At 41.8% G+C, this 25,196-nt stretch overlaps 1 protein-coding gene across 1 annotated transcript in view; it reads left to right on the top strand.

The window, feature by feature from the left end:
* The first annotated feature begins 2,055 nt into the window (after positions 1-2,055).
* Positions 2,056-25,196, top strand: part of LOC108932776 (regulator of G-protein signaling 7-like) — a 63,069-nt gene continuing 39,928 nt past the window's right edge. The window contains exons 1-3 of the mRNA XM_018749347.2: positions 2,056-2,266; positions 2,544-2,573; positions 3,044-3,160. Coding sequence (XP_018604863.1) covers positions 3,083-3,160 — 78 coding nt within the window. The 5' untranslated portion in view covers positions 2,056-2,266; positions 2,544-2,573; positions 3,044-3,082. The remainder of the gene's footprint in view (positions 2,267-2,543; positions 2,574-3,043; positions 3,161-25,196) is intronic.

The raw sequence follows: 25,196 nt of genomic DNA, 5'->3' as shown, positions 1-25,196 counted from the left end.
CATGCTATATCAATCTCATGCAATACCTTATTCAAAGTTAATATTATTCAAGTATATATTATACTGTTGACTTATTCAGTAAATCCCTGTTCAAAGTATAAATTCAAAGTTAAGTCAGTTCTGTGTCTCAGTAAAACAAGGAGATCTCCATTCTATGATAAGTAAACAAATATCTGAAAGAGTGTGGAAGATCACAAGCTGGTTCATTCTGAAAATTAACTTTGCTGTGGATGTTATGAGGAATGCACTGCAATGTAAACCTATGTAAATCACTTTGGATTAATAATATCTTCTAATAACACATATAAATGTAATTCATTGTTGCTTGGGTGTACAGTAAATTTGCTGTAAATGAGTTCTCCACATCAAAATTGGTTTATAAATGTCCTTGCTTCCTTTTCAGTAAAACATTAAAATACAATTAAAACATGAGTTACAATCTTTAATGTATTGATTATTCACTTTGTGGCTGCTCTGTGGATGAAAGCATAGCTTCTAAAAAAGTCAAGAAAATTTTTTTTCATTAAACCGTTGTTTCTCACCTTGAAACAGGTCCAGGTTGAATTTCTGTCACTGCTACGGAGGAAACTTGGTCAACATATCAACAGCACCTGGTAATATAGTGGCTAGTACCTTCCCCCCAGATCTAGAGGTTGTGGGTTCAAATCCCATATGACTGCAGTATTACTCTTCCACAAATAAATTAACTGAAAAGGTTCTGGTCTAAATGGGTGTATACTTGTAGATGGCTTAGTATTTTAAGTTGCTTTGGAGAAACACACACACACACACACACACATTTTCAGAACCGCTTGTCCCGTACGGGGTCACGGGGAACCGGAGCCTACCCGGCAACACAGGGCGTAAGGCCAGAGGGGGAAGGGGACACACCCAGGACAGGACGCCAGTCCGCCGCAAGGCACCCCAAGTGGGACTCGAACCCCAGACCCACCAGAGAGCAGGACTGCAGTCCAACCCACTGCGCCACCGCACCCCTATTTTGGAGAAACATGTCAGCTAAATTAATTCATGTAAGTCCTCAGTGGTTTGAAGCATCTCCCTTGATTCCAAGGATAAAACATAATGGTTGATATGTCTATTACTGTAATTTAATTTACCAGCTTCCTACAAGTTCATTTTTTGGGCATAAAGTAGGGCAAATAGCATGTTTAAGTTGTAAAAAGGAGTAGGTATTCAATCAGCACGCAGCAGGTTGTAAGTCCTTAGCCACCACTACGCTACCTTTAATCTCCTACTTGTACTTCCACCTGTATAACTGAAAAGACTTTGTGACCACATCACTTCACTCTTGCATTTAACTTGCTTATTTTCTCAAAGGCAGCTACAAATCTATTCTGTTATGGATATTAATCTTTACTGAATAAAAGTGAAACTGAAAGTTCACAGTTTTTGGTGACTGATATTATTAATCACACTTTTATTTTACTGATGCCTTTGTCCAAGGTGACCTACAGTGTTTGACAGGCAATGTCACAATTATTTACCCATTCATGCAGCAGAGGATTCTTACTTATTCATTGAGGGTAAACACCTGATCAAGGCAGTGCAGCAGGAGTGGGACTGGAACCTGAACCTTACCTGAGGACTGCAGTGACAGTCCGAAACACTACTGTCTGCTGTTTTCGCATCAATTAATACAGAAAATAGTGTATAATTTGATTAGAAGATTTTATGAGATTTAGGAAACGAAAGTAATACCACCCCTCCTTCCAGAAGTTGGAGTAATAGCAGGCTTCTCGCACTGCTTGAATTATTACTCGGAGAACCAGAACGGGGACAACACACAGAGCAGACCAGTCATGTGTGAAGAAAACCTAGAAGAAAAAATAATTTAACTATGATATGTTATTCACAACGTTAATGGATAAATAATAACAGAGTGCAGCTAACATTATTGTTCAAATTCTACCTGTGGACTTTTGGCGAAACTATCTAGGGAAAATAAACATCCACTTCTGCACTGGTGTAGAGAATCAATACGTCACGTTACGTTTTTTTGCATCTCGCCACAGTTTGACGTCCGATCCTTGGCCACGTGATCGCCTATACGTAAAGCGCGCTCACATAAAGCCGCCTGTGTCGCGCGCCTTATCCCGCTTGCTTTCAGCCGAGGTAAGCAGTATGAGTGCGTGTCTCGTGCCAGACTGGAGTGGGTGCCAATGAATTGCCGCTGCGTTCCAGCGTCTTCCAGCTGACGACCTGCGCTTCGCTCAACCACTGGCCGGCAGATTGTGCGTGTCCTGAGGTAAATCAAAAAGTCGAACGAAGCTTATTTATATTATAGCCTATACTATAGGCTATAGGTTTATCAGTTTTATGTTTTATTGAGTCATGACAGACTAGCTAGGTGCTGCGTGCTCATGATCATGTGTTAGCTCTTCCTCCGCCCCCGGTCCTGGATTGAATCGCCTCCCGCCTCAGGAAGCAAATTCAGAAGACTTGTCACAGTGAGGCAAATCCATATGGCAGACAAATTTATATTTGCAAATTCAAATGCAGAAATCTTTCTTTGGTATTCCTAGGTGACACCTGCGTGGTGCTCCTACGGTTAAGTAAGTAGTAATGGAAATATCATCTGCCAAAAATGTACAAATAAAGAATTTGCTCCGACATTGTTGGCGGGAAATGCAGAAATGCGTCGCTTTTAAATAAATTATCACTGTCCCACCTTCTCTTTGCCTTGGCACATGTACATCATGTAGCTGCCTTCCAGTAAAAGATATTGGAATTTGCTGCTTGTTTAATGGCTTGACGTATTTGTTAGAGTAAATTATGTCTTTTTGATCACTTCTGACATGCTGACAATCAAACACAGACAGCATAGTATGGGTAGTTGCTGAAACTAAAAAGATCTGTTTGCAAAACTGGTTATAATAATAATAATAATAATAATAATAATAAAGCCCATACATCATCATTATGATACTGACCTAGTAACAATCAAATAGCATTAAATTTATCTGTATTTGATGTAGTTCATTCATGCATAATCCTCCATTTCTGTGTAACGGTCTCTCTCCAGAGCACTGAACAATATCAGGCCTACTGAACAATTCCCACCATGGCTCAGAGAAACAGCTGTGGCCAGAATGGCAATGGGGTGGTGGATGAATCCCCAAACATGCTTGTCTACAGAAAGGTAAGGGCAGTCACTGCTTTAAAACAAAATGTAAGTTTACACCACTATTACAATAACTCAAAATGTAATAACACTAAGAGAAACTCCCACCTGTTCAGTGGGAACCTTGAGACAGTATTATTTTAACAGCGATTGTCCACTCTGAAAAGAAGTTCTTTTTTTCTATATCGATTAAGTGTTAAGTTGTTTTGGGGAAGATCAGATGAGTAAAGGTACAGTCCTGAGTATGAATCCCTTCTTGTGCTTTAGTACTTACCTTGAATTGCTTCAGTGACAATACCTGAGTATTTTAAATGGGTAAACCATTGTATACTTATGTAATAATGTGACATTGGATAAAGGAATCAGCTAAATAAAGAGTAACAGTAATGCTTATTCATAGTTGCAATTTTGATGTGATACTCTGGAGAATGTGTCACTCTGAGATAAGGCTGATTATACATTTACATGAAATTAATGAATCTAATCTGTCTCCAGGGTCAGGTTTGCATTTTTGTGAGTTTCCTATTGGTGCTCTGTTTTCCTTCCACAATCAGCCTTGCTGTTCAGGGTCCTGCCAGAACAATTCTTTTGTAATTGTTACTATGACATTACACAGGTTTCCACAATAAGCACAGGTTGTTAAATGCTATATTATCCAAAGAGGATTATTCCCCCCAAAAAAAAAAGCATATCCATGTGATGGCACTCTTATGATTTAATTCAGTATAGATGATGGCAAGTCAGCAGGGGTGCGGTGGCGCAGTGGGTTGGACCACAGTCCTGCTCTCCAGTGGGTCTGGGGTTCGAGTCCTGCTTGGGGTGCCTTGTGATGGACTGGTGTCCCGTCCTGGGTGTGTCCCCTCCCCCTCTGGCCTTATGCCCTATGTTACTGGGTAGGCTCTGGTTCCCCGTGACCCCGTATGGGACAAGTGGTTCTGAAAGTGTGTGTGTGTGAGAGCAAGTTATACAAATTTCTTATCCCCACAAATCCCACCCAAATAACCAGTGCTTTATGTCTTAAAACCTGTAAACAGTTTAGAATTCATTCAAATCAAACCAGCCATCCACACCTGTAAAGTTTATTGTAATTATCATGCGGTCGTGAACGATGCTTCCATGTAGTCCATATGCGATTTAATTTGTCCTGTGGGCTGTGAACTGCTCCAGTGACCCAGTGGTGTGCTTAAATTTTTTTTCTTTGGTCAGCAACCAGCAGTGTCAACAGCAACAGGCCAGAGTTAGCTTCTCCCTGGATGTTTGTTAATCTTTGTTAGGAGTGCTGAGGCTGCCATCATGGGTTTTCAGTCCTCTCACCTCAAAAACACTGGGATTTGAATTGTCCTCATGGGTTTCAGCTGCAGGGTGTTTCCATACAACTCATGGGTTCCTCCAGGGATGTCAAACCCAGTCTGTAGCAGGTTGGAGTGTGTGTTGGTTTTTGTTTAATTGGCTCTCAAATACAGTATTAGTACAGTTCCCTTTCATGCACCTGAATAATCTGAATTTCAGTTCATAAATTACAAGGGAAAACATATCTGCCAATATAATGATGTAACCTGAAATAAAGCATACTGATGGTCAAACATCCAGTTAATGCAGGCAAATTGTTTTGGGGGAAAAATGTTATCTTGCGTTCTGAAATGATTTTGACACTTGTGGATCAGACTTTTTTTATCTAAATGTGAATGATTTAAATGATGCAGTGCAGTATTTGAAACTAACAGTATGAGGCAACCAACTGCAACCTCAGCTGCAATTATATAATGTTTAAACATTGAAAGATGACATGAAATATGTTGCAGAAAGTAATTATTTTTGTTCCCTTGTTCCTTTTATGAATGTGTGAATGGCTGTTAAATTTTTGATTTAAAACAGTGTTGTTATAATGTTTGTTTATTTTTAAGATATTAAACTGACACATGAAAGAAGTACTATATGAGCATTGCACTTTTGACAACTGAAATTCATTTTGGTCTAATTGGCCCCCTAGGTACCCTCCTCCTATGACTGCAGACATGAGCCCTTCCTTGGTAGACCTAATTAAAGGTGGAGTAAGTTTCCTGCATTGAGGCTTGGCACTGAATGCCAACTGGTATGCTGTTACTACTGTGGAGATTCTACTCCAGAACTATGAAAGCTGGCAACTCGTCTGCCCCTCCCCTCCACAGCTCTGCCTGCCTTCTGCCTGAGTCTACCGGCATGCCAAGGAGACAGCAGCCAAGAAAATTATGAAAGTAGAAATTAGCTTGATTTGTATGGCAAAAACATGAAAGTTCAAGTAAACGAGCATTGAGCTTGTAGGTCTTGTATGTATTAATTATGTTGTATTTCTATCCTTCATCAATGATAATCGCTTAAGCTTCTTTTTAGGATGATGGAAATCAGTCTGAGATACAGCAGTGTGTACAATATCTAGGTTTCTCAGTGGTTTGTTGCTCATATGACAGACAAATGAAACAGTAATATGCATGGAATATATTCTTCATTTGCTTATGAGCTCTAAAGTTCATCAGTATTTTAGATATATACATAGTAATAAAATGTTTTATAAAATTCTGTCCATCTTGCTGACAGGTGATTTATGTTATAACTGCTAGTTCAGGAAAGAGGTAACAAATGAGACAATTTAGTTTCTTTTTTTTTTTTTTTTTTTTTTTTTTTTAAGTGCACGACACATTCATATCATAGTTCACCACTGCTTGTTCTCTGCTGTGGCACTAATGTGTCTGAAAGAGTCACCTTTGGGCATGCCCTTTCATGTGAAGAGCTGTTAGTCTCCTAGAATTCCCCCTACCCAGCATTTCCTGTCAGATTCATCTGCCACAACACATAATTAAAACTGATGTATACCTGTGTAACGTCCTGGCTACAGACTCACTGAAGAATCTTTAAAGGAGGGAAGCATGAAGGTTCTGAGGATTCAGACACAGTGTGCAGTCACTGCCTTTCTCCTCAAACTTGCTGGGTTCTTGCTCTGTCATGCCCCAGTTTCCTCCCATCCCCCGGGCTATGCAGTCTCCCACCAGCATCATAGCTCCTCTCTCATTCCTTTGAAGTTCAAATTAGACTCTGGTACCCAGGAGTTAAATGCTTTTGGATAGAAAGAGCACGGACAAGGTGTTCTTATGAAGTTTTATGTGAAAATGTATTTGTAAACACTTTCTACAAGCATTTTAGTTCTTAAATTTAGTTTCAGAAATATTCTGGCATAAAATGAGAACAAAAATGTAATTAAAAAGTCATGTTTCATGTTGTTTATATATAGACATTGGTTTATCTGTGGGCCCGTATTATAGTTCAGTCAGTACTGTGGGTGCCTCATAGTACTGGAGCTGTACAATCAAGCCAACTTCCTGTCCTCCTTCAGTCTGTATGGAATTTGCATGTTCTCCCTCTGTGTGGGTTTCCTCTGGGTGCTTCAGTTTCCTTCTACAGCCTAAAGACATGCATTTCAGGTGAACTTAGAACTCCAAATTGCTCATTGTGTGTATGTGGCTACCCTGTGATCAATTGTCAAGAGTCAGTTCTAAAGTGTACCCTTCCTAGCCTATAACCCTGTGCTTCCGGGGTATTCTGTTGACCACCACGATCCTGCATTTGCAGAAGTAATTGTCAGTAATGACGGCAAGTAACTTTCCTGTATTTGTTTATTCGGTGAAACAAAGATCATGATTAAAATGGCTATTATATCAAGGACTGTTGATTGAATGAATACTCCCATTTGATATTGGACTATTGACTCTTGGAAGCTTGCTGTGTTGATCAGTCTTATATGATATTCATTATTCATCACACTTGAAAATATAATTGCCTTCTGTCACTTGTTGTATACCCTGGTATATGAACGTCCGACTTATAGATTTTTGCTATAATGGCTGTAGAAAAGTTGTACCCATATTACCTATATTGACTTACTGCTCCTGGTACTACACTTTTTTTGGGTGTTTCAGGGTAGACCTTTCCCAGATGATACAAAGGTCATAAGCCATTGAGGTGCAGCCTTTTTTAATAATGATGTAGAAGTCATGAGCCAATCACGCACAGATTTTTCACCAGTTACAAAGACATAAGCTAATCAGGCTCAGACTTTTCAACAACATATGATGACCTCTTCTTAATTTTACATTGTTTTTTGAGTTGTTTTATCATAAATCATCATTTATCATATTAGTAAAGAAAGTTCAGTAATAACGAGATTAGAGATGTGCAAGACGACAAATGTCTTAGGCAGTCTGGTATAAATTACTGGAAAAAAACGGAGTGCATTCTTTGTCTCATTGTTCTTTGAAGTTTTATTTGTTTTGGTTAAAATCACAGAGAAATACACACTTGAACACTGGCCTTAAAGTTACACTGCTCTTTGACTGTTATGTAATATAGAACTCAATAAACAGGATAAATTCTTTCATGGTGGTGTCAAGAATAGCGGCAACCAGTTGGTTTGAAAATGCACAGTGGCTGTTGTCTCGCTGACTGTGTTAAGGTGAAAACTAATATTGGTAATGACTGACTGAATACATGGTGAAGCAGACATTCTTAGTTGTTTAATGGCTGATAGGCTGAAATAATTTCTTGCCACATTCTCTCTACAAGGGTTATCTTTCTCGTGGGTTTTGTTTATATTAATTCTGCTAGTTATTATTTTGGACTTAATCTCCTAGATTTAATTTCCTTGTGCTGTACTTGGTACAGCCTGTCTGGGGGTTGATTGATGACTGACGGTGACTTAGCCACATTATCTGCTGGTCTCCCACTGAGAGGCCATCACAGAAAGGGAGGCATTGTTGAGTCAGTTGTTCATTTTCACTTTAGCATGACAGTATGTGCTTATTTCTGGTAAAAAAAAAAAAAATGTATACTGTAATCAGCAATGGTTCTTTGACTAAAATGCTTCACATCTAACAACAGAACTTGTTGGTATCTGTGTGACTTTATATAGCACTGCTGTCTCACAGTGCCTGGGTGGTGTGAGAGGACATGGGTTCGATCCCCACTCAGTCTATGTGGAGTTTGTGTGTTCTCCCCATGTCTGCGTGGGTTTCCTCCAGGTCCCCTGGTTTCCTCCCACAGTCCAAAGATAATCCTGTTCAGGTTCACCCATAGTGTGTGAGTGACAGAGAGAGTGTGTTCCACTGATGTATGGATGAGTGACCCATTATAAGTAGTGTACAGTACTAGCAGTATAAGTCACCTTGGTGAATAAGGTGTGTGGGCTGGTAACACTACATAGAGTTCATTGGAAGTCACTTTGGAGAAAAGTGTCAGCTAAATAAGTAAATAAATGTAAAATGTAAATATGATTGGGGGTGCAGTGGCGCAGCGTGATTGGCCAGGGCCTGCTTTCTGGTGGGTCTGAGGTTCCAGTCCTGCTTGGGGTGCCTTGTGATGGATTGGTGTCCCGTTCTGGGCCAAGTGGTTTCAGACGGTGTGTGTGTAAATATGACCTGGTCTCAGAATAGTCCCCATTTTCACTCAGTCTCTTAATACAAGCTTGCTTCTCTGTGTCCAGCAAGGACAAATGCAGGCATTGTTAAAATGATAGTGACAGTATATTTCAGAATATTGACTTAGTGTTGAATTTCCATCAGGGTGAAAGGAGACAAAATTAACTGTCAGAAAGGTTTCAGAAAGAAAACCAACCACATTGAGGTGCATTATGGAGACAAAAATAAAGAAAAGGATGGCTGTTATAGGTTCTACATGTGCATGCATTGAATAAGGTACTAATAAGGGGGGGAATATGACTAATATTTGGGATTTTTAAAAATTTTTTTTGATTAAAAGAGTATGTGTTCAATATATAGATCGTAATATGACCATAATAATTTAGAAGTTTTTTTCCAAAACAGTATGTATTTTTTTAACACTGCTTTTCCACAAAATAAACAGATATAAAAGAGAGTTTGTATGTATGCTCTTTTATTAACATTAATTAATTAAGAAACCTGTTTCCAAAACATGAACAAAGTGCAGTTTTATCACAAAATGGATTGTTATAGGCAAAAGCAGATTTTAACACACGTACATAATTTTTGTTTTTGATACTTTCCATAACACAAAAATTTTGCAGAGAGTCTGGGACTCACTCTGTGTCATGTCCATGCCCGCATCACAATCGACAGCACCTGACACAGATCAAGCACCGGACGATAATCAAAGCACTCTCCTTTAAAAGACCATCCTCAGCCCTTTCACACTCGCGGAATCTCGCTGAGACAATTGTCCCTTTTGCACCTATGTCCTGTTCTCCTTTGTTCCTAGCTCCTATTCTTCATTCCCCGCCTTCTGACTATTTACCTTGTCTCCTGACTTCCTCCATGGATCCTTGCTCCCACTCTGACCACCGATTGCCCAACTCTTCACCCATCCCTGACAATGAGAACTCGCCTGACCCCTTGGTTCCTGACAAATGATCCTGCACTTGGGTCCAGCCATCCCCGCGTCCTCGGTTCCGTGTGACACTGTGATGGTTAGGTTTCAGGTTATTCCAGTTTAAAAGAAAACGGTGAATACCAAAGGTCACATCACACACTTATAGCACAATAAAAAAAAGTTTGTCTGGAAACAACTGGGGAACTGAAAAATTTTCCACAATGAAAAATTTAGTCTGTTTTGAAATTTGGACAACTTGTTGGGGAAAATACTGAAAGCACAAGAAAACAGGATAAGATTAATATGGACAAAGAAACTGAGAACAGAGAGAAGTTTCTTGATTGATCTGATGTTTAAAAACCACAGTGTTTAGAGAACTGGGAGAGGAGAAGACCATTAATATCCGTATGTTTAAATGGAAAATGTTAAAAGTATGTGAATTTGGTGGTGGAGGCAAGGAACTGTGGGTGGCGCACTCATGTGAGACCAGTAAAGGTAGGCATTGGGGATTTGTGCCTAAATCAGTTACATCACTGTTGGTGGAATTTGGTGTTAGAGGCTGCTAGCTAAGGGTGGTGGTGAAGGAGCTGTCTGAAGCTGCTAAGACGGCGAGTCAGTGGTTATGGATGAGAAGAGAGCAGGTTAGTTGGGGTTGTGGGTCAGAGGGTAGTTTGTAAGGGTTTATAAAGTTGGTGGCAGATGGGGAAACAGTTTTTTCGTAGTAGGTGTGGTGGTGTTAAATGGAATAGTTTAAGTTTGTGGAGCTGGTTTGTTTGCTGTGGTGGAGGGTGTCTAACGTGCTGAGGGCGATGGGTCTAGGACAAGAACTCACTGTTGATCGTTCTTGAGATGTCGTTGGGCTTACTCGACTACGGGAGGTGCCCACTTCACATGCTCAATGAAATACCCATCTTGGAACGCTATGAGTCGATGTGGTGGTTGAGGAGGAGATTGAGCCCCTTGGTCCTGAGTTGTGCAGTGGCAATGCCGGATGTTTTCTCTGGGACTTCATGTGCAAGGTGGTGAGGTCGGTTAAACTGGGTATTTTCCAAAAATTCCAAGAGAATGTTTTTGGCATTGCCCTAATTCAATTCAGTTCAATTCAAATCAATTTATTTTTCATAGAGCGCTCTTCTCATGCAGTGACACAGAGCACTTTAACACAAGCATAAGGCAAGCACAACAAATACATCAGATAAGAAACAAAGAAGACAGTTGACTAATGACTACCATAATATAGTACTTTTATAAAGCTATAAGTATGCCTACTGGCCACGGAGGAAAGGAACAAAAACTCCCAACTGAAAATCGAGGGAGAGAAAAACCTCTGAGGGTCCAAGGGCCAGTTGTTGCCCACCCCTCCTGAGCATTCTAGATTAAGTAACAATTCTAAGACAGTTAATAAGTTAACAAGTAATAATGATATTGTTGCTATATGATATCTTGAATTCCCAGCTCAGCATGGTATATCTTATCCATCATGGCAGTTGGTCATCATCTTTAGTCAGCATGGGATTGGGCTGTCACCACCAACCGGCCTCCTCAAGTCTTATGTAGCGAGGCAATGGTCAACAAGAAGAAAGAACAGAGTTAGGAATTTGTAACTTAAACAAGTCAATTTAATATGCATTTGTATTAAGGTGGTAAAAACAAACACAAGAAAGTGGAATTGCATCCCAATGAATTTTGAAAAGATAATTTGATACTCATGTCACCTTTTATGAGCTGTCTCTTTCATAGTTTATACCACTTTACAGAAAATGGATTATGAAAGATGTAAGGGTGGGCAGGGGATTGAGGGCAACATGTAGGTTGGAATCATTTGTAGACCCCAGTGCTTTGAACAGGTACTTTGTGGTGTGTGTGAGACCACATCATAAGTTGTTCACTTGACTGCAGAATCAACAAGTATTGGATGAGAAAAAAGACATCTGCGGAGCACTCATTAAAATCTAAAAATATTCTTATATTTTTAGAATTTGAGGTTTTGCTTGCATCAGGTGTTGGGTATAGTGTTATCACAAAACCATCATTCCTTGGTGTTTTGAGTTGCCTCAGGGAAAGTAAGAGGACCTTGAATTTAGGATTGTGTCAGCCCAACTGAAGGGGGGCGCAGTGGCGTAGCGGTGTAGCAACGCAGCAGGTTTGTCCAGGGCCTGCTCTCCAGTGGGTCTGGGGTTTGAGTCCCACTTGGGGTGCCTTGCGACGGACTGGTATCCCATCCTGGGTGTGTCCCCTCCCCCTCTAGCCTTGTGCCCTGTGTTGCCAGGATAGGCTTCGGCTCACCGCGACCCCCTACTCGGGACAAGTGGTTTCAGACAATGTGTATGTGTCAGCCCAACTGTTATGAAGTATTCTAAATGGAGCAAAGGGTAAAAAATATAAAAATTACAGCTCTGACATAAGCAGGAGCACATGCATACCAGGTGTTTTATAACGACTGGACCAGAAGGATTTGATCACACAACTGTGAGGATGTATAAAATAGCAGGCAATAAGGGCATCCTACCGAGGTGAAGAGATGTTGAATGGTGACTCTGCACAATGAGGGCTATTCAGCTGTGGTTCTTAAAGTTGAATACAAACTTCTAAGGAGCCATTTTTTATAATAAATAGCTCTGTTTTATAGATGTTAGCAGCTGCCCTCTATACAGGGGTAGGTTGACAGTTATACGTTTTCTTTTATATTGTAATATACTGTACATCAGAGTTATTCAAAGAACACCCCAAGAGAAAACAAAACAAAAAAAACTATTCAAAGATTTTGTTTCTTATAAACACACACTGTGAATGCTAGTGAAGGCAAGTATATAATGTTTTCAAAGACACAGTATGCACAAAGACAGCAGCAACACAAGAACAGCAGTAAAGGAATGCTGAGCTTAGTTTCTGTATCTTGGAAACATTTTACAAAGAAATAAAACATTCAGAAGAGTTATTTACATTTATCTGGTGCTTTTCCCCCATATCAGCTTACAATACTAAGTTACAATTTTTTACCGATTTGTACAGTTAGGTAATTTTCGTGGAGGAATTTGAGGGTTAGTACTTTGCTCAGGAGGGTGCAGTGGCACAGCTGGCTTAGCCAGGTCCTGCTCTCTGGCAGGTCTGGGGTTTGAGTCCCACTTGGGGTGCATTGTGACGGACTGGCGTCCCGTCCTGGGTGTGTCCCCTCCTCCTCTAGCCTTGCGCCCTGTGTTGCCGGGATAGGCTTCAGATCGCCGCGACCCCGCTTGGGACAAGCGGTTTCAGTCAATGTGTGTGTGTACCTTGCTCAAGGATACTACAGCTGGCATTTGAACTTGTGTCCAAAGGCAGCAGTGCAGTTTAGTTTCCTTTGTTCTTCCGAAACAAGTGAAAAATGGGTGACTGTTTCTACACTACATTCCATATTTAATCTGGAGGAAGGCCCCAGTTCCTGTTGCTTAAGAGAGTATTTTAACAAATGAAGTTACCATAGGAGGAAAAGTCCAGTAAATTTTAACATGGATGCACCGTGTTTTTAAAATGAGTGACATGAGTACGCAGGTGAACCTTCTACGGCCTTCTCCCTTTGGGAGGACACAGTCTCCTGGAGTCGGCGATGTGCAGACTTCCACACCCATTCAATCCTCTTTTACCAGTCATCCACAGCCAGCACTTCGCTGGTTTCTGCCGTCCATGGGAACAATGGAGGTTGGCAACCTAGCACACACAAGGGGTTAGGCCAGTGGAGGAATGGATTAGGGAGTTTTGGGCATACTCTGCCCAGGGGGAGGAATCTGTTCCAATCAGTTTAGTTCCTGCCACAGTATCTCTGCAGGTAATGCCCAATCTCCTGGTTGTGGCGCTTCACCTGCCCATTGGACTGTGGATGATAGCCAGAGGAGAGGCTGACTGAGACACCTAAGTAAAAAGAAAAGAAGGCCTTCCAGATTCTTGAGGTGAACTGGGGTCCCCTCAGACACAACATCCTCTGCTATGCTGTACAAGTGGAAGACATGTTGAAACAACAATTCTGCAGTCTCCAGGGCAGTGGGCAACCCTTTCAATGGAACAAGTCGACGGACTTTAGAGAAGCGATTGATCACTACCAGTATTGCAGTGTTCTCCTCTGAACTAGGTAGATCAGTCATGAAGTCAACTGCTATATGGGACCATGGACAATTTGGGACTGGCAGTGGTTCAAGGAGCCCTGCTGGATGCTGTCATGGAACATTGGCCTAGGCACACGTGGCACATGCGAGGACGAAGTCTCTTACATTCTGCTTCATGGATGGCCACCAAAAGCACTCAGAGAGCAGTTTACATGTGTGGTTCATTCTAGGGTGCCCTGCACTGGGACCATCATGGGCCCAGTGTAAGAGCTCAGACTGCACGGTGGACGGGACATATCCCTTGTCCTGTGTCTGTTTTCTGGGACCAGGTTCCTGAAGTTGGGCCGCTTTGATGTCATCCAACAAAGCCCAACGAATAGGAGCTACCAGCTGCGCCAGTGACAGGATGGTGTCCGGTGGTGTGAGACTGGGAGAAACCTCCAACAACTGAGAAAGAGCATCAGCCTTGCTGTTCTTGGAGCCAAGGCAATAAGTCACTGCTGTGAGAGCACTACCCCTTCCCCAACTTCCAATGCATTGACTTCTAGGAATAATGGCAACTTGGAATTAGGGTGCTTTAAGATAGAGGCAGAGATAACACGCTTCTTCATTTCTTCAAAGGCCCGTATAGCGTCGGAAGTCCAGGTCAGTTGCCTGGGTGCTTCTTGTAACAGCACTGTCAAAGGGGCTGCAATGGAACTGAAGTTCCTTATGAAATTGTAGAAATTTGCAAACCCTAGGAACCTTTGCAGGTCTTTTACAGTCTTAGGCTGTGGCCAGGACAGGACTGCTGAGACCTTCTTAGGGTCCATAGCAACCTCATTGGATGAAAGGACGAAACCCAGGAAGTCCACCGAGTCCATATGGAACTGGCACTTCTCTCCCTTCATGTACAGCTTATATGCTGCCAGCTTTTGTAAAACCTCCGTTACATCTGATACATGCTTCTCATAAGACTGGGAAAAGATCAAGATATCATCTAAATAAACCAACACTGATCGATTAATCATATCTTGGAGTGCTTCATTAACAAATGTCTGGAATACTGCGGGTGCATTGGCCAGGCCGAAAAACATGACCAGATACTCATAATGGCCCAGGGTGGTGCTAAAAGCAGTCTTCCATTCATCCTCTTTCCGAATACGGATCAAATTGTCTGCGTTTCTGAGGTCCAGTTTTGTCAATATCTTAGCTCCTGAGACCTGTTCAAGGGCAGAGGTGATAAGGGGTAAAGGGTGACGATACTTAACTGTATCTGCATTCAGCCCCTGATAGTCAATACGAGGGCACAACCCCCCATCTTTCTCTTCCATAAGGAAAAATCCAGTGGATGCCGGAGAAGTGGATAGATGGAATATCCCAGCTTCCAGTGCCTCCGCTATATAAGCCTCCATAGCCTCATGTTCTGGTTGGGAAAGGGAATAAACCCTTCCCCTAGGGGGCGTCGTGCCAGACAGAAGGTCTATGGCACAATCCCAAGGACTATGAGGGAGCAGTTCAGCAACCTTATGCTTGCTAAATACCTCTGCTAGGTCTACATACTACCCAGGAATCCACAGGGGCACATTTGCATTAGGACTCTCTATGGATGTGGACTACAAGGCACATTCAGAAGGTGTTCTGTACACTGCTATCCCCAAGAAAGCAGCTCACCTGTACTACAAGAAAAAACAGGGTCATGGGTGATTAACCATGGAAATCCTAGAACAATGGGGTTGAAGGGGGATTTGACCTAATAAAACCAGATCTGTTCTTTATGAGACGGCCCCACCTGCAGAATGACAGTTTCGGTATGGTGTTCCACCCGCCCGGACCCAATTGATTCTCCGTTTATAGTGCTAATAGCCAAGGGTTTCGAGCATGGGGTACAGGGCAAACCCCAAGACGCAGTGACATCGCTATCTATGAAGTTCCCGACAGCACCACTCTCCACCAGAGCCTTGACCCCACATGTCTGCAAGCTCCATGACAATGTAGCCAACAATAATAACTAGGAGGCACTGTGAGAGACACCACTCACCAGTAGATTGGGTCGTCAGGATCCACCAGATGGTCGTACTGGACAAGAGACCTGAATGTGGTCTTCAGCACCGCAGTAAAAACACAGATACTGCTGGAAACGGCACCTTTTCTCTTCCTCTGTCGATCGTCCTTTGTGGCACCAAATTGCTGCCTGTTTTGTGCGTGGCTCATCAAGCGAAATGCAGTTCAGACCGGTACGTATTTTCACCTGTTCTCTGTCATGCTGTGCAGCCTGATGCTCAGTGCTGGGGAACGGGGAGGGGGGGTGGGGTTGGGGTGCTTCCATGCACGGTTGTGCACCAACCGGATTGACACCGGGAAAATGGGGTTTGGTGCATATTAGTTGTTTTAACACAACCAAGCACTCGGTGATTTGGAGAAGTGTGTTTTGGTGCATAGTGAGAGGTTCTATGTTTACCTCCACCGTCACTTGAGAGCTCATGCAGTACTGCTGAGGTCATGTGAGCAGGTGGATTCTTCTGTAGCACCCGGACGGGAGTCCTACACGGACGCACGTTGTTGTTACGTTCTAACCTGGACGAAAAGGGAATTGACCCCAAGTGCAGAGAATATGTAGAAGTGCACAGTGCAAACTGTAAAGCACTAGGTGGAGGTCAAATAAGTAATGCGGGACGAAGAAAGACACGGTGTATTCGCACGCCAATGTGAAGTGAAAAGTGAACCTGTGAGTAGGACTAGAACACGGAGACGTGACGAGATACCGGACTGGAACACTGGACCAGGACTAGAGAACAAGAGGCAGGAGTGGACAGGATGGGCACTTGGGACTGGAACATAAACACCTATGGAACAAGCTATGGAAACAGGGAACTACAGATCGGTAAGAGAGCACAATCAAAAACGCTGATTAAGAATCCGCAACCTGTCCTCCTCCGCTTGCTCCTTTTATACCTCAGCAGCTCTCAGATTGTGAACAGGTGCATGGGTCTTGGCCTGGGCTAGAAGCACTGAGTGGTGCCTCCTCTAGCCTGTAGGGGTATTAACCCTGGGGACCATGACAGGTAGGTCATTGGTGCACTTTTCCTTTATACAAAAATCAGTGTATCTGTGCTTATTTGGAATAAATTGTATAAGTGTCACACATAATAAATATTTCCAGAGTGATCCTCATTTTCCCAGAGTAAGATCATTCCATTAATAAGATGCAGTTTATTAAGCTGTATAAAACAATTTTAGTGGTTTAGTTTTGAAGCCCTCAGAAAACAATTTAAGCCTTTGGTGAGATTTCTGTATATGAAAACAAAACCATTAAAGGAATAATTATTCTTTATGTGTTATTAACATGAGAGATGCAACTTACAGTGACTTTACATTATACTTTCTGTACAAGTATTTTTTTTTTTTCCCCAAAATAATGCAATGGATTTTTTATATACAGTGAATCAGTTTCCTTCCACTTGTCCTGGTGAAGGTTGTGCTTTCTTGTATGTTGTGCATTTGGAGAACTTGCTCAACTATTAAATGCTAAATAAAACCTCATAACAAAATGTGTTATCACTAGAAGGGCCTCATTTAGTTCATACTATTTTAACAAGTTGTTATGCCAAACATTTTTCAAGGACTCAGGTACCCTCTTTGCATCCATCAAAAACAATAATTTTGAAAGAGAAGATTTAATATAATAGTATTTGGTTCTCAACTGAGAAATTCTTTCTGCTGCTGTTAATTAATCTCCTATATTACTCAAAAGCAGCACAGGTACAGAAGTTAATTTTTTCTAAAAAATATAGATTTTTAGATAACTGAGTGGCCTGTAAACCCTAATGCTCCCATCATTAAGCAATTAAGAAGAGTTGTGTATCTGATGGCAGAAGACATTCCCTGTGGAGTTTCAGCCTTTCCATCAGTGCCTCTTAAACTATTAGTAACAGGGTGCTACCTTTGAGAGGTGCGATTTTTTTTCTTTTTTTTTTTGTACATAATACATTGTTATATCCCTCATGGCGGGACTGATCTGGATCAGAGTTAATGTGAGTTAGGTTAAATGTCAGGTTACAATGCATATAAAAGGTCCATTGTTTGTCCGAAGCACATTTCAGAATGCCATTTGAAAGGCCAGAGTAAGACCTGAACATAGAGAATATAGTTCTGTGGCTGCAGAATGACCAATCACACTCAGAATGTTATATCAGCCATCTGCTAATCTTCTGCAGAATGGCAGTTATAATAGGTGAGTTTTTATGATCTGCTAGTTTTATCATCAGACGTGGACAAGTTTACATCCTGGTGTAGCCTAGCAGGCAAGATTCCAGACAGTTCTACAGGGTGAGAGGTGACAGTGGGGTTTTTCAGACAGGAACAGAGCAGTGCAGTGCTCTCTCTTCCATTAAACAGCTTATGGAGACCAGGAGGGGGTGAGCCAGGATGCCTTGTGCATGCATCTGCGCTTTCTGAGTTCCCTCACAGGAGTATTTACAACACCTTTTAAATAACAAAGTACAAAAAAGATCTCTGCTCAGAGACAGAGCAGGGTTCTGGTGCTCATCTGGAGTTCCTCTATCCCATCTTGCCCCCGCGTAAAATTCAGTAATATCCAACACAAGCAAAGTAACAAGAAATAAACACATAATTATAACAAAGAATGGAGCAGTTGTCCAGTCTAATTACTTATCAAAAGAGCTTTGCTACATTTCCCAGTGTCAACACAATAGTGCTTAAGAAGATGCTGCACCCAGGTTACAAAAGGGTACTGAATGTTGTCATTGGGTCTACTCATAGAAAGTGTTGTTAATGTAAATATTTATAGATTTTTTTAATGTTTCCATCATGAAGGCGTAAGGTGCCGTTTCTGAAGGTCGTGTGTGGAAACCTTTATAAAAACTATCAAAGGTAAAAAAAAAAAAAAATCCCATAGCTCCTTAAGAAGTTGCAGTGGATATTAAGGTAGTTACTGCATATTGTGTAGCTGCAAAACCAAATGTACATAGACTACAGGTGGGTAGAATAGTCAAAATAATACTGTCAAATTGTTGTCCAAAAAGTTATCTTATCAAAACCAAAAAACCACATTCAGTTGGTGAATGGCCTCAAATAAAAGGATAGTCCCAGCTCAGTTAAATATTTCTGTCACATATAGAGGTTGCAATTCTTTACTGAAAAGTGTGGATCACATGAAGGAAGACATCACCTACAAAGACGGTTTGAATAGTTATTTCAATTGCCCTTTTGAATTAAATTTTTAGTATATCTTATTGTTATGACTTAGGGGGATGCGGTGGCGCAGCAGACTTGGCCGGGTCCTGCTCTCTGGTGGGTCTGGGGTTCAAGTGCTGCTTGCGATGGACTGGCGTCCTCTCCTGCGTGTGTCCCTTCCCCCTCCAGCTGTGTGTCCTGTGTTGCTGGGTTTTTAATCTGGTTTTCCGTGACCCTGCTCGGGACAAGTGGTTTCAGACTGTGTGTGTGTGTGTGTGAGAGTTATGTTTTAGAGATGTTACACTGTCACAAAATGTGGAAAAAAGATCAGTCCACTTACAGTTTTTTGGTCACGGATGGTAACAAGCAATTCTGCAACAAAAGACACCATCACTGAAGCTGTGCTGAAACATAAAGAAAAACAAGAACAAAAAAAAAAAAAAACAGACAAAGAAAAGCACTCCGTCAGCTATCCGCATAGAAACATCATCTCAGCATATTCACCCTCATACAGCAGTGATGAGAAAGACACAGCACTGTCACTAAAGCCAGAGGAGAGGTGGTGCAATTTAAGTAGGCCATTTGCCTGTTAAAAATAAATAATTGATTGTATTTGTTGGTTTTGTGTATAATTTGAGCAATTTAATTGAATGGTTTGGTCTGCTATAGTAAACCAAACCCACCTTTTCCAGATCCACTTTGCCCAAGATCTCTTCAGGCCATCTATGGTGTAACTGTTCACACATCACAACTCCAGAAGCATCCCCAGATACAACCTTTATTCAGCCATTGCTCTGGTATTGTACTGCTCATTTGTGTATCTTATAATATTTCGTAAAAAAAAAAAAAAAAATTAAAAATTGGTGTGGGTATCGGGATTTGTCTGTGTCTTATGCACCTACTTGAACGATGAACCTCGGTGTAGCAAGTGGTAGGGAACAAACTAGGTTTGCCTGAGACTTTCATGTCTGCAGCTATGTCTCCTTCTCTCAGTGTAATGCATAAATTGTACTTTTGGTGAGATGTACGTCACTTTGGACAAAACCGTCTGCTAAATGAATAAATGTAAATGTAAATCAGCAGTTGTGGGGAAAAAAAAATGTTTCATGCATGTGCTTATTGTTTTCTCTTTATGATTTGGGTACATCTTTTTTTGGGCAATTATCAAATTTCACTTGGAGTTATCACACATGGTGGCACAGTGAGTAGTATCTCAAAGCCCCTCATTGATACGAGAGGACATGGGTTCGATCCCCTCTCAGTGTGTGTAGAGTTTTCATGGTCTCCCCATGTCTGTGTGGGTCTCCTTCCACAGTCCAAAGACATGCTTTTCAGGTTCTCCCATAGTAAGAGAGAGAATTCCACTAATGTATGGATGAGTTACCCATTGTAAGTATGGTATCTAGTAGTGTAAGTCACCTTGGTGAATAAGGTGTGTGGCCTCATAACACTAAATAGAGTTCATTGGAAGTCGCTTTGCAGAAAAGCGTCTGCTAAATAAATAAATGTAAGTCTTACCTGACACGTCATTCCCCGCTTCTTATAAATCATTTACAATACATTTAATGAGTAATTGGTCTTTATCGAAGTTGTTTAGTTTTTTCTAGCTATGCTTCATGCTGTTGCCATAACAAAATATTTAATGATAGAAATTCTAGGTGTACATATGTAGTAAGATCACACAGAATGTGTTTTGGTGCAAAATTTTTGTGACAGGAGACTTCTGTCTCCAACACCTAGGTGTTTCTTACTGTCTGCATTTTCTGTTCCTTGCCTGCTCTTCTGTTGATTAAAGCACATGATGCAGTGGTGACAAATTCTTCCAGGTCGCCTTGGTAACAAGCTGAGAGCGAGTGAGAGTGAGATGAAGAGTGTTAACATTCACATCGCTCCCTGATAACCTTGTCTACTGGAGGTCGGTGATGTTTCCTCAGCTGACATCACTATTGTTTAAACACACTTGGTCTCTGCGTGCATGGTGGCCAGTGGTGGGAGGGGGGATGGGTACAGCACTCACAGCACATCCCCCTCACTGTCCACTGGAGCTTTGATTCCAGCAGTTTCTGCTTCCTGTTCCTCCCCTTGTATGTCTATTGTTTCATATTTCTTTCTTCACTCATACCCTCCCATGACATCACTCATTTATTCTAATATCAGAATGAAAGAAACAAGTGGAATTTGACAGAACTAACGTTAATCACATAACATCATTTAGATAGGTGAAAAGTACTTCGCACGCACGCATGCGCATTTTCAGAACCGCTTGTCCCATACGGGGTCGCAGGGAACCGGAGCCTACCTGGTAACACAGGGCGTAAGGCCGGAGGGGGAGGGAACACACCCAGGACGGGACGCCAGTCCATCGCAAGGCACCCCAAGGGGGACTCGAACCCCAGACCCACCGGAGAGCAGGACCGTGGTCCAACCCACTGCGCCACCGCGCCCCCCATTACTTCATACACTCTAATGGTAATTCACAGAAGAACACAACATTTTTTAATTTCCTGCTATGCCACACACACAAACACACACACACAGTCTCTAACCATTTCTCCTCAAAAGCATGCAGTGTTAGGCTAGGCAGAGTACACCACGGTCAGAATGCCAGTCCAGTGCAGAATAGCTGCATATTCACTCACACAAAGTACAGCAAATTCAGAGTCACCAGTCTGCCTGAACTGTGTGCCTTTAGACAGCAGGAGGAAACCAGAGCATGTGGAGAAAACATACAGCCCCTCACAAATTGAGCTAGATTCAAACCCATGCCCAAATTTAGAGCCCTGGCACTGAAATTACTTAATGTATACACCACAAAGATAGACAGACAGACAAATTGACGGCACTGTATTCGTTTTGGTTCTGTATTCCCAGTTCCTGAAACAGTAAGATGTCCATATTCTTCACTGGCTTTCTTAAGGTACCTACTGAAAAGCATCATGTGGGAGCAGTCATCAGGTGCATACATGCCCGTTGTCATAAAGTTGCTGTAGATTATTTAATGAAAAAGTCTCTAATAATTCTATGTGGAACTACTTGTGCAATGTATGTCAGTGGTGTAGGACTTACCTTCCGTGAATTCCGTGTCTGCATCTGTATCTTTCTGCCTGTTACTGAAACTTTTGTTTACTCAGATGTATGTGTCACTTTGGAGAAAAGTGTCTGCTAAAGGAATATAAGAGAATGTAACTCCTACTGTTATCTGTGTTCAATAACTGCTAAGCAAAATAAGTAAAGACATTTTTTATAGGCAAATAAAAATTGCTGTTACGCCTGAACATGGACGAAAAGTGAAATGATCCCACATGCAGAGTGGTTTTAGGAGTGTACAGTGCAGACTGTAAAGTGCTGGGTGTAGGTGAAACAATGAACGCGGAACATAGAGGCGTACAAAGGTGAAAAGTGAAACGTGAATCTGTGAGTATGACTTGACCATGGAGGCATGACGAAATACCGGACTGGAACGCTGGACCAGGACTGGAGAACAAGAGGCGGGAGTAGACGGGAATTCGGGACTGGAACATAAACACCTGTGGAACAAACTGCGGAAACTACTAATCTCAACGAGAGTATTATGGAAGTGCTTATTGAAACTCCACAACTCACCATGCGCCACTTGCTCTCTTTATACCTCAGCAAGTATGTAATTGTAAACAGGTGCTTGGGTCTGGGTCACCGGCAGTGAGTGGTGCCTCCTCTGGCCTGTAGGGGTTTTACCCCTGGGGGTTATGACACCAGTTTAGTACTGTATCTGTGGAGTTTGCTTCTTCTCCCCGTTGTTTGAATTTGTTTTCTAGGTCCTTTGGATCTCTCCCCCTAACCAAAGACATGTGTTTCAGGTCATTTAGTGACTCTGAGTTACCTTTAGGGTTTTCATAATTTTCCATGGCAGATTTAGTGAACTGGCTGTAATTCTTTGGACTTAGTTACAGCAGTAGTTTTGGGATGGATATGCCAGTCACTTTTGTTTATCTTGCTGTGTCCTCTGAATGATCACTGATGTAAGTTCAAAGGTAGTCCTGGTCTCAGTAAAATTGGTATGCACTGCCTAAGAGACATTGTTAGGGAATGAATAATATCCAAGTCATTTAAATTGCTTGTCATTTGACCTTTTGGGGTATTTGAAATCTCAGTGCTGTATTCTTATACTCAGCTGTATTATGAATAACTTATTAATATCTCTGACTCCAACATATAAGTGAGCATTTCCCCATCAAAATTATCATGACAAATTTGACATTTACCAGCACAATAAAGAATGAGTGTTATTCTCAGATTTTAATGAGCATCCCTCAGTGGTTTTATAGTGAACATCAGTCATGTGCAACTCCAGTAAAAGCATAGTTTGTTATAAATTGCTGCAAACAGCCAGGACAGGGTGAACTGTGATTTTTACACACTCTTTTGTACTTCAATGCAAGTAAAAAGAAAAAAAAAAATCAATTTCCAATACATTTGGTTCATTATTCAAAGAGTTAATCAGTTACTTGTATAATGCGTGCGGGCAAAAATGGTGGTATTAGACTATATGACTGCATTTGTAACTGTCCATCTGGCAATGAAATTTAATTTTTTTACTGATTTGTACTTAGCTTTCGAGAAAAGTGTCTGCAAAATGAATAAATATAAATTTATATGTCAGCAGACCAGGCAGCTCAATGGGTTGATAGGGAACAAGAACAGGACAGGACAGGGCATCACACATACTCAGCAGGGAGTTTGGACTTCTTGTACATGCAACTGGTAGTTTTAAGTTCCCTGGAAGGAATATTTACTACATGTTTTAAATAAGAAAACCCAATAATGAACCCCCCCCCAGAGCTAGATCAGTGTTGGTGCTCCTTAATCCCTACTTTTCTGTGTGACACGCTGGCTCCAAGATGACTTGGAGATGTTAAAAGGTGAGGTGGGGGGGGTCATGCCTAAGAACTGGTTCTTAAAGGGGTTTTCTGATGCAGTTCAGGGATGGTTGGTCAGTGATTTGGTTGGTCGGACATCTAGGTCAACTCCTTTTTTTCTCACCCCTCTGCTCCTATGGAGAGGGGTTAAATGAGACAGAAACAGGGATACCTTCTGTCTCTTCTCTCCTTCCCCCTCCCAGAGACAGGGTAGATTTAGAAGGCATACAGTCATTTACAGCTTGCTGACCAACTGTTCCAACTTCTTTAACACACTGTTCACTCTTTTGAAAAATTTAGGCAACACTTACTATTCACAGTTACTGTCTGTGGTTCAAGTTCAGGTTCAAGTTCAAGCTCAAGCTCAAGTTCAAGTTGTCTTTCTTGTCATTCCTCTGTATAGCTTGTACATAGTGGTATGAAATGTTGTTTTTCTGAAGACCATAGTGCAACACAGAACGGGAGTACAGGACAATGAATACACAAGACAAAAAAGGGCTGTAAACCGAAGGCAGTTTGTAGTGTATGGAGTCATGCTGGGTTACCTGTTTGACTGTGCCAGGTGAGCATTGGGAGGCAGCAGGGTGTTGAGTAATCTGACTGCCTCTGAGAAGAAACTGTTGCAGAGTCTGCTGGTGGTGGCACGGATGCTCCTGTACCTTCTGCCAGATGGCAGAAGGGCGAAGAGTCCATGAGAGGGGTCAGAGATGCTGGTGGCTTTGTGGATACAGAGGTTGTTGTATGAGCTGTCATTGGTGGGTAGAGAGACTCCAATGATCTTTTCAGCTGTTCTTACAATTCGCTGTAGGGTCTTGTGGTCGGAAGCTGTGCAGTTCCCATTCCACATGGTAAGACAGCTGGTCAGGACGCAGGGGCGAGGATTATGTTTTGGCACATTATTTGAACTGGTAAACTAGACTAATTTTAAAAAAAAAAAGTTAAGCCTTGGACCAACTGTAAAGTTAATTAAAATGACTGTGTACATCCTCATATTTCCTCATCCATAAAATTATTCATTTGACTAAAAATATTCAGTTTAGTCCATAAAGCCACAGTATATTACTATTACTACTAATTGCTCATTTATATTTCTGCACGGGGGGGTGCCGTGGTGCAGTGGGTTGAACTGGGTCCTCTTGTCCGCTGGGTCTCGGGTTTGAGTCCCGGTGGGGGTGCCTTGTGACGGACTGGCGTCCTGTCCTGGGTATTTCCTCTCCCTCTCCAGCCCTTTACCCTGTCCTGCCAGGTTTGGCTCCAGCTTCCCGTGCCCCCTATAGGACAAGTGGTTCAGACAATGTGTGTGTGTGTGTTTCTGCACTAGGTTGACTGTGTTGGTTGCAACACTATCTCATTTAATTTCAGCTGGTTAATTATCTGGTTAAATATCAAACCAACTGTTCCCGCTCGCAGGTAGGCATTTCAGAGGCAGAAATCAAGAAATAAAAATTAATCGCCGTATTATTTTTGCTGCCATGGTTTGCTGATAATCTACTACCAACTGGAAGCACCCTTTTTCATAAATAAGTGATTTCATCT

The sequence above is a fragment of the Scleropages formosus genome, chromosome 4, assembly GCF_900964775.1.
Source record: "Scleropages formosus chromosome 4, fSclFor1.1, whole genome shotgun sequence".
NCBI classification, from domain to species: Eukaryota; Metazoa; Chordata; class Actinopteri; order Osteoglossiformes; family Osteoglossidae; genus Scleropages; species Scleropages formosus.
The sequence above is the reverse complement of the archived record's forward strand: the minus strand, read 5'-3'. Positions and strand labels throughout refer to the sequence as shown.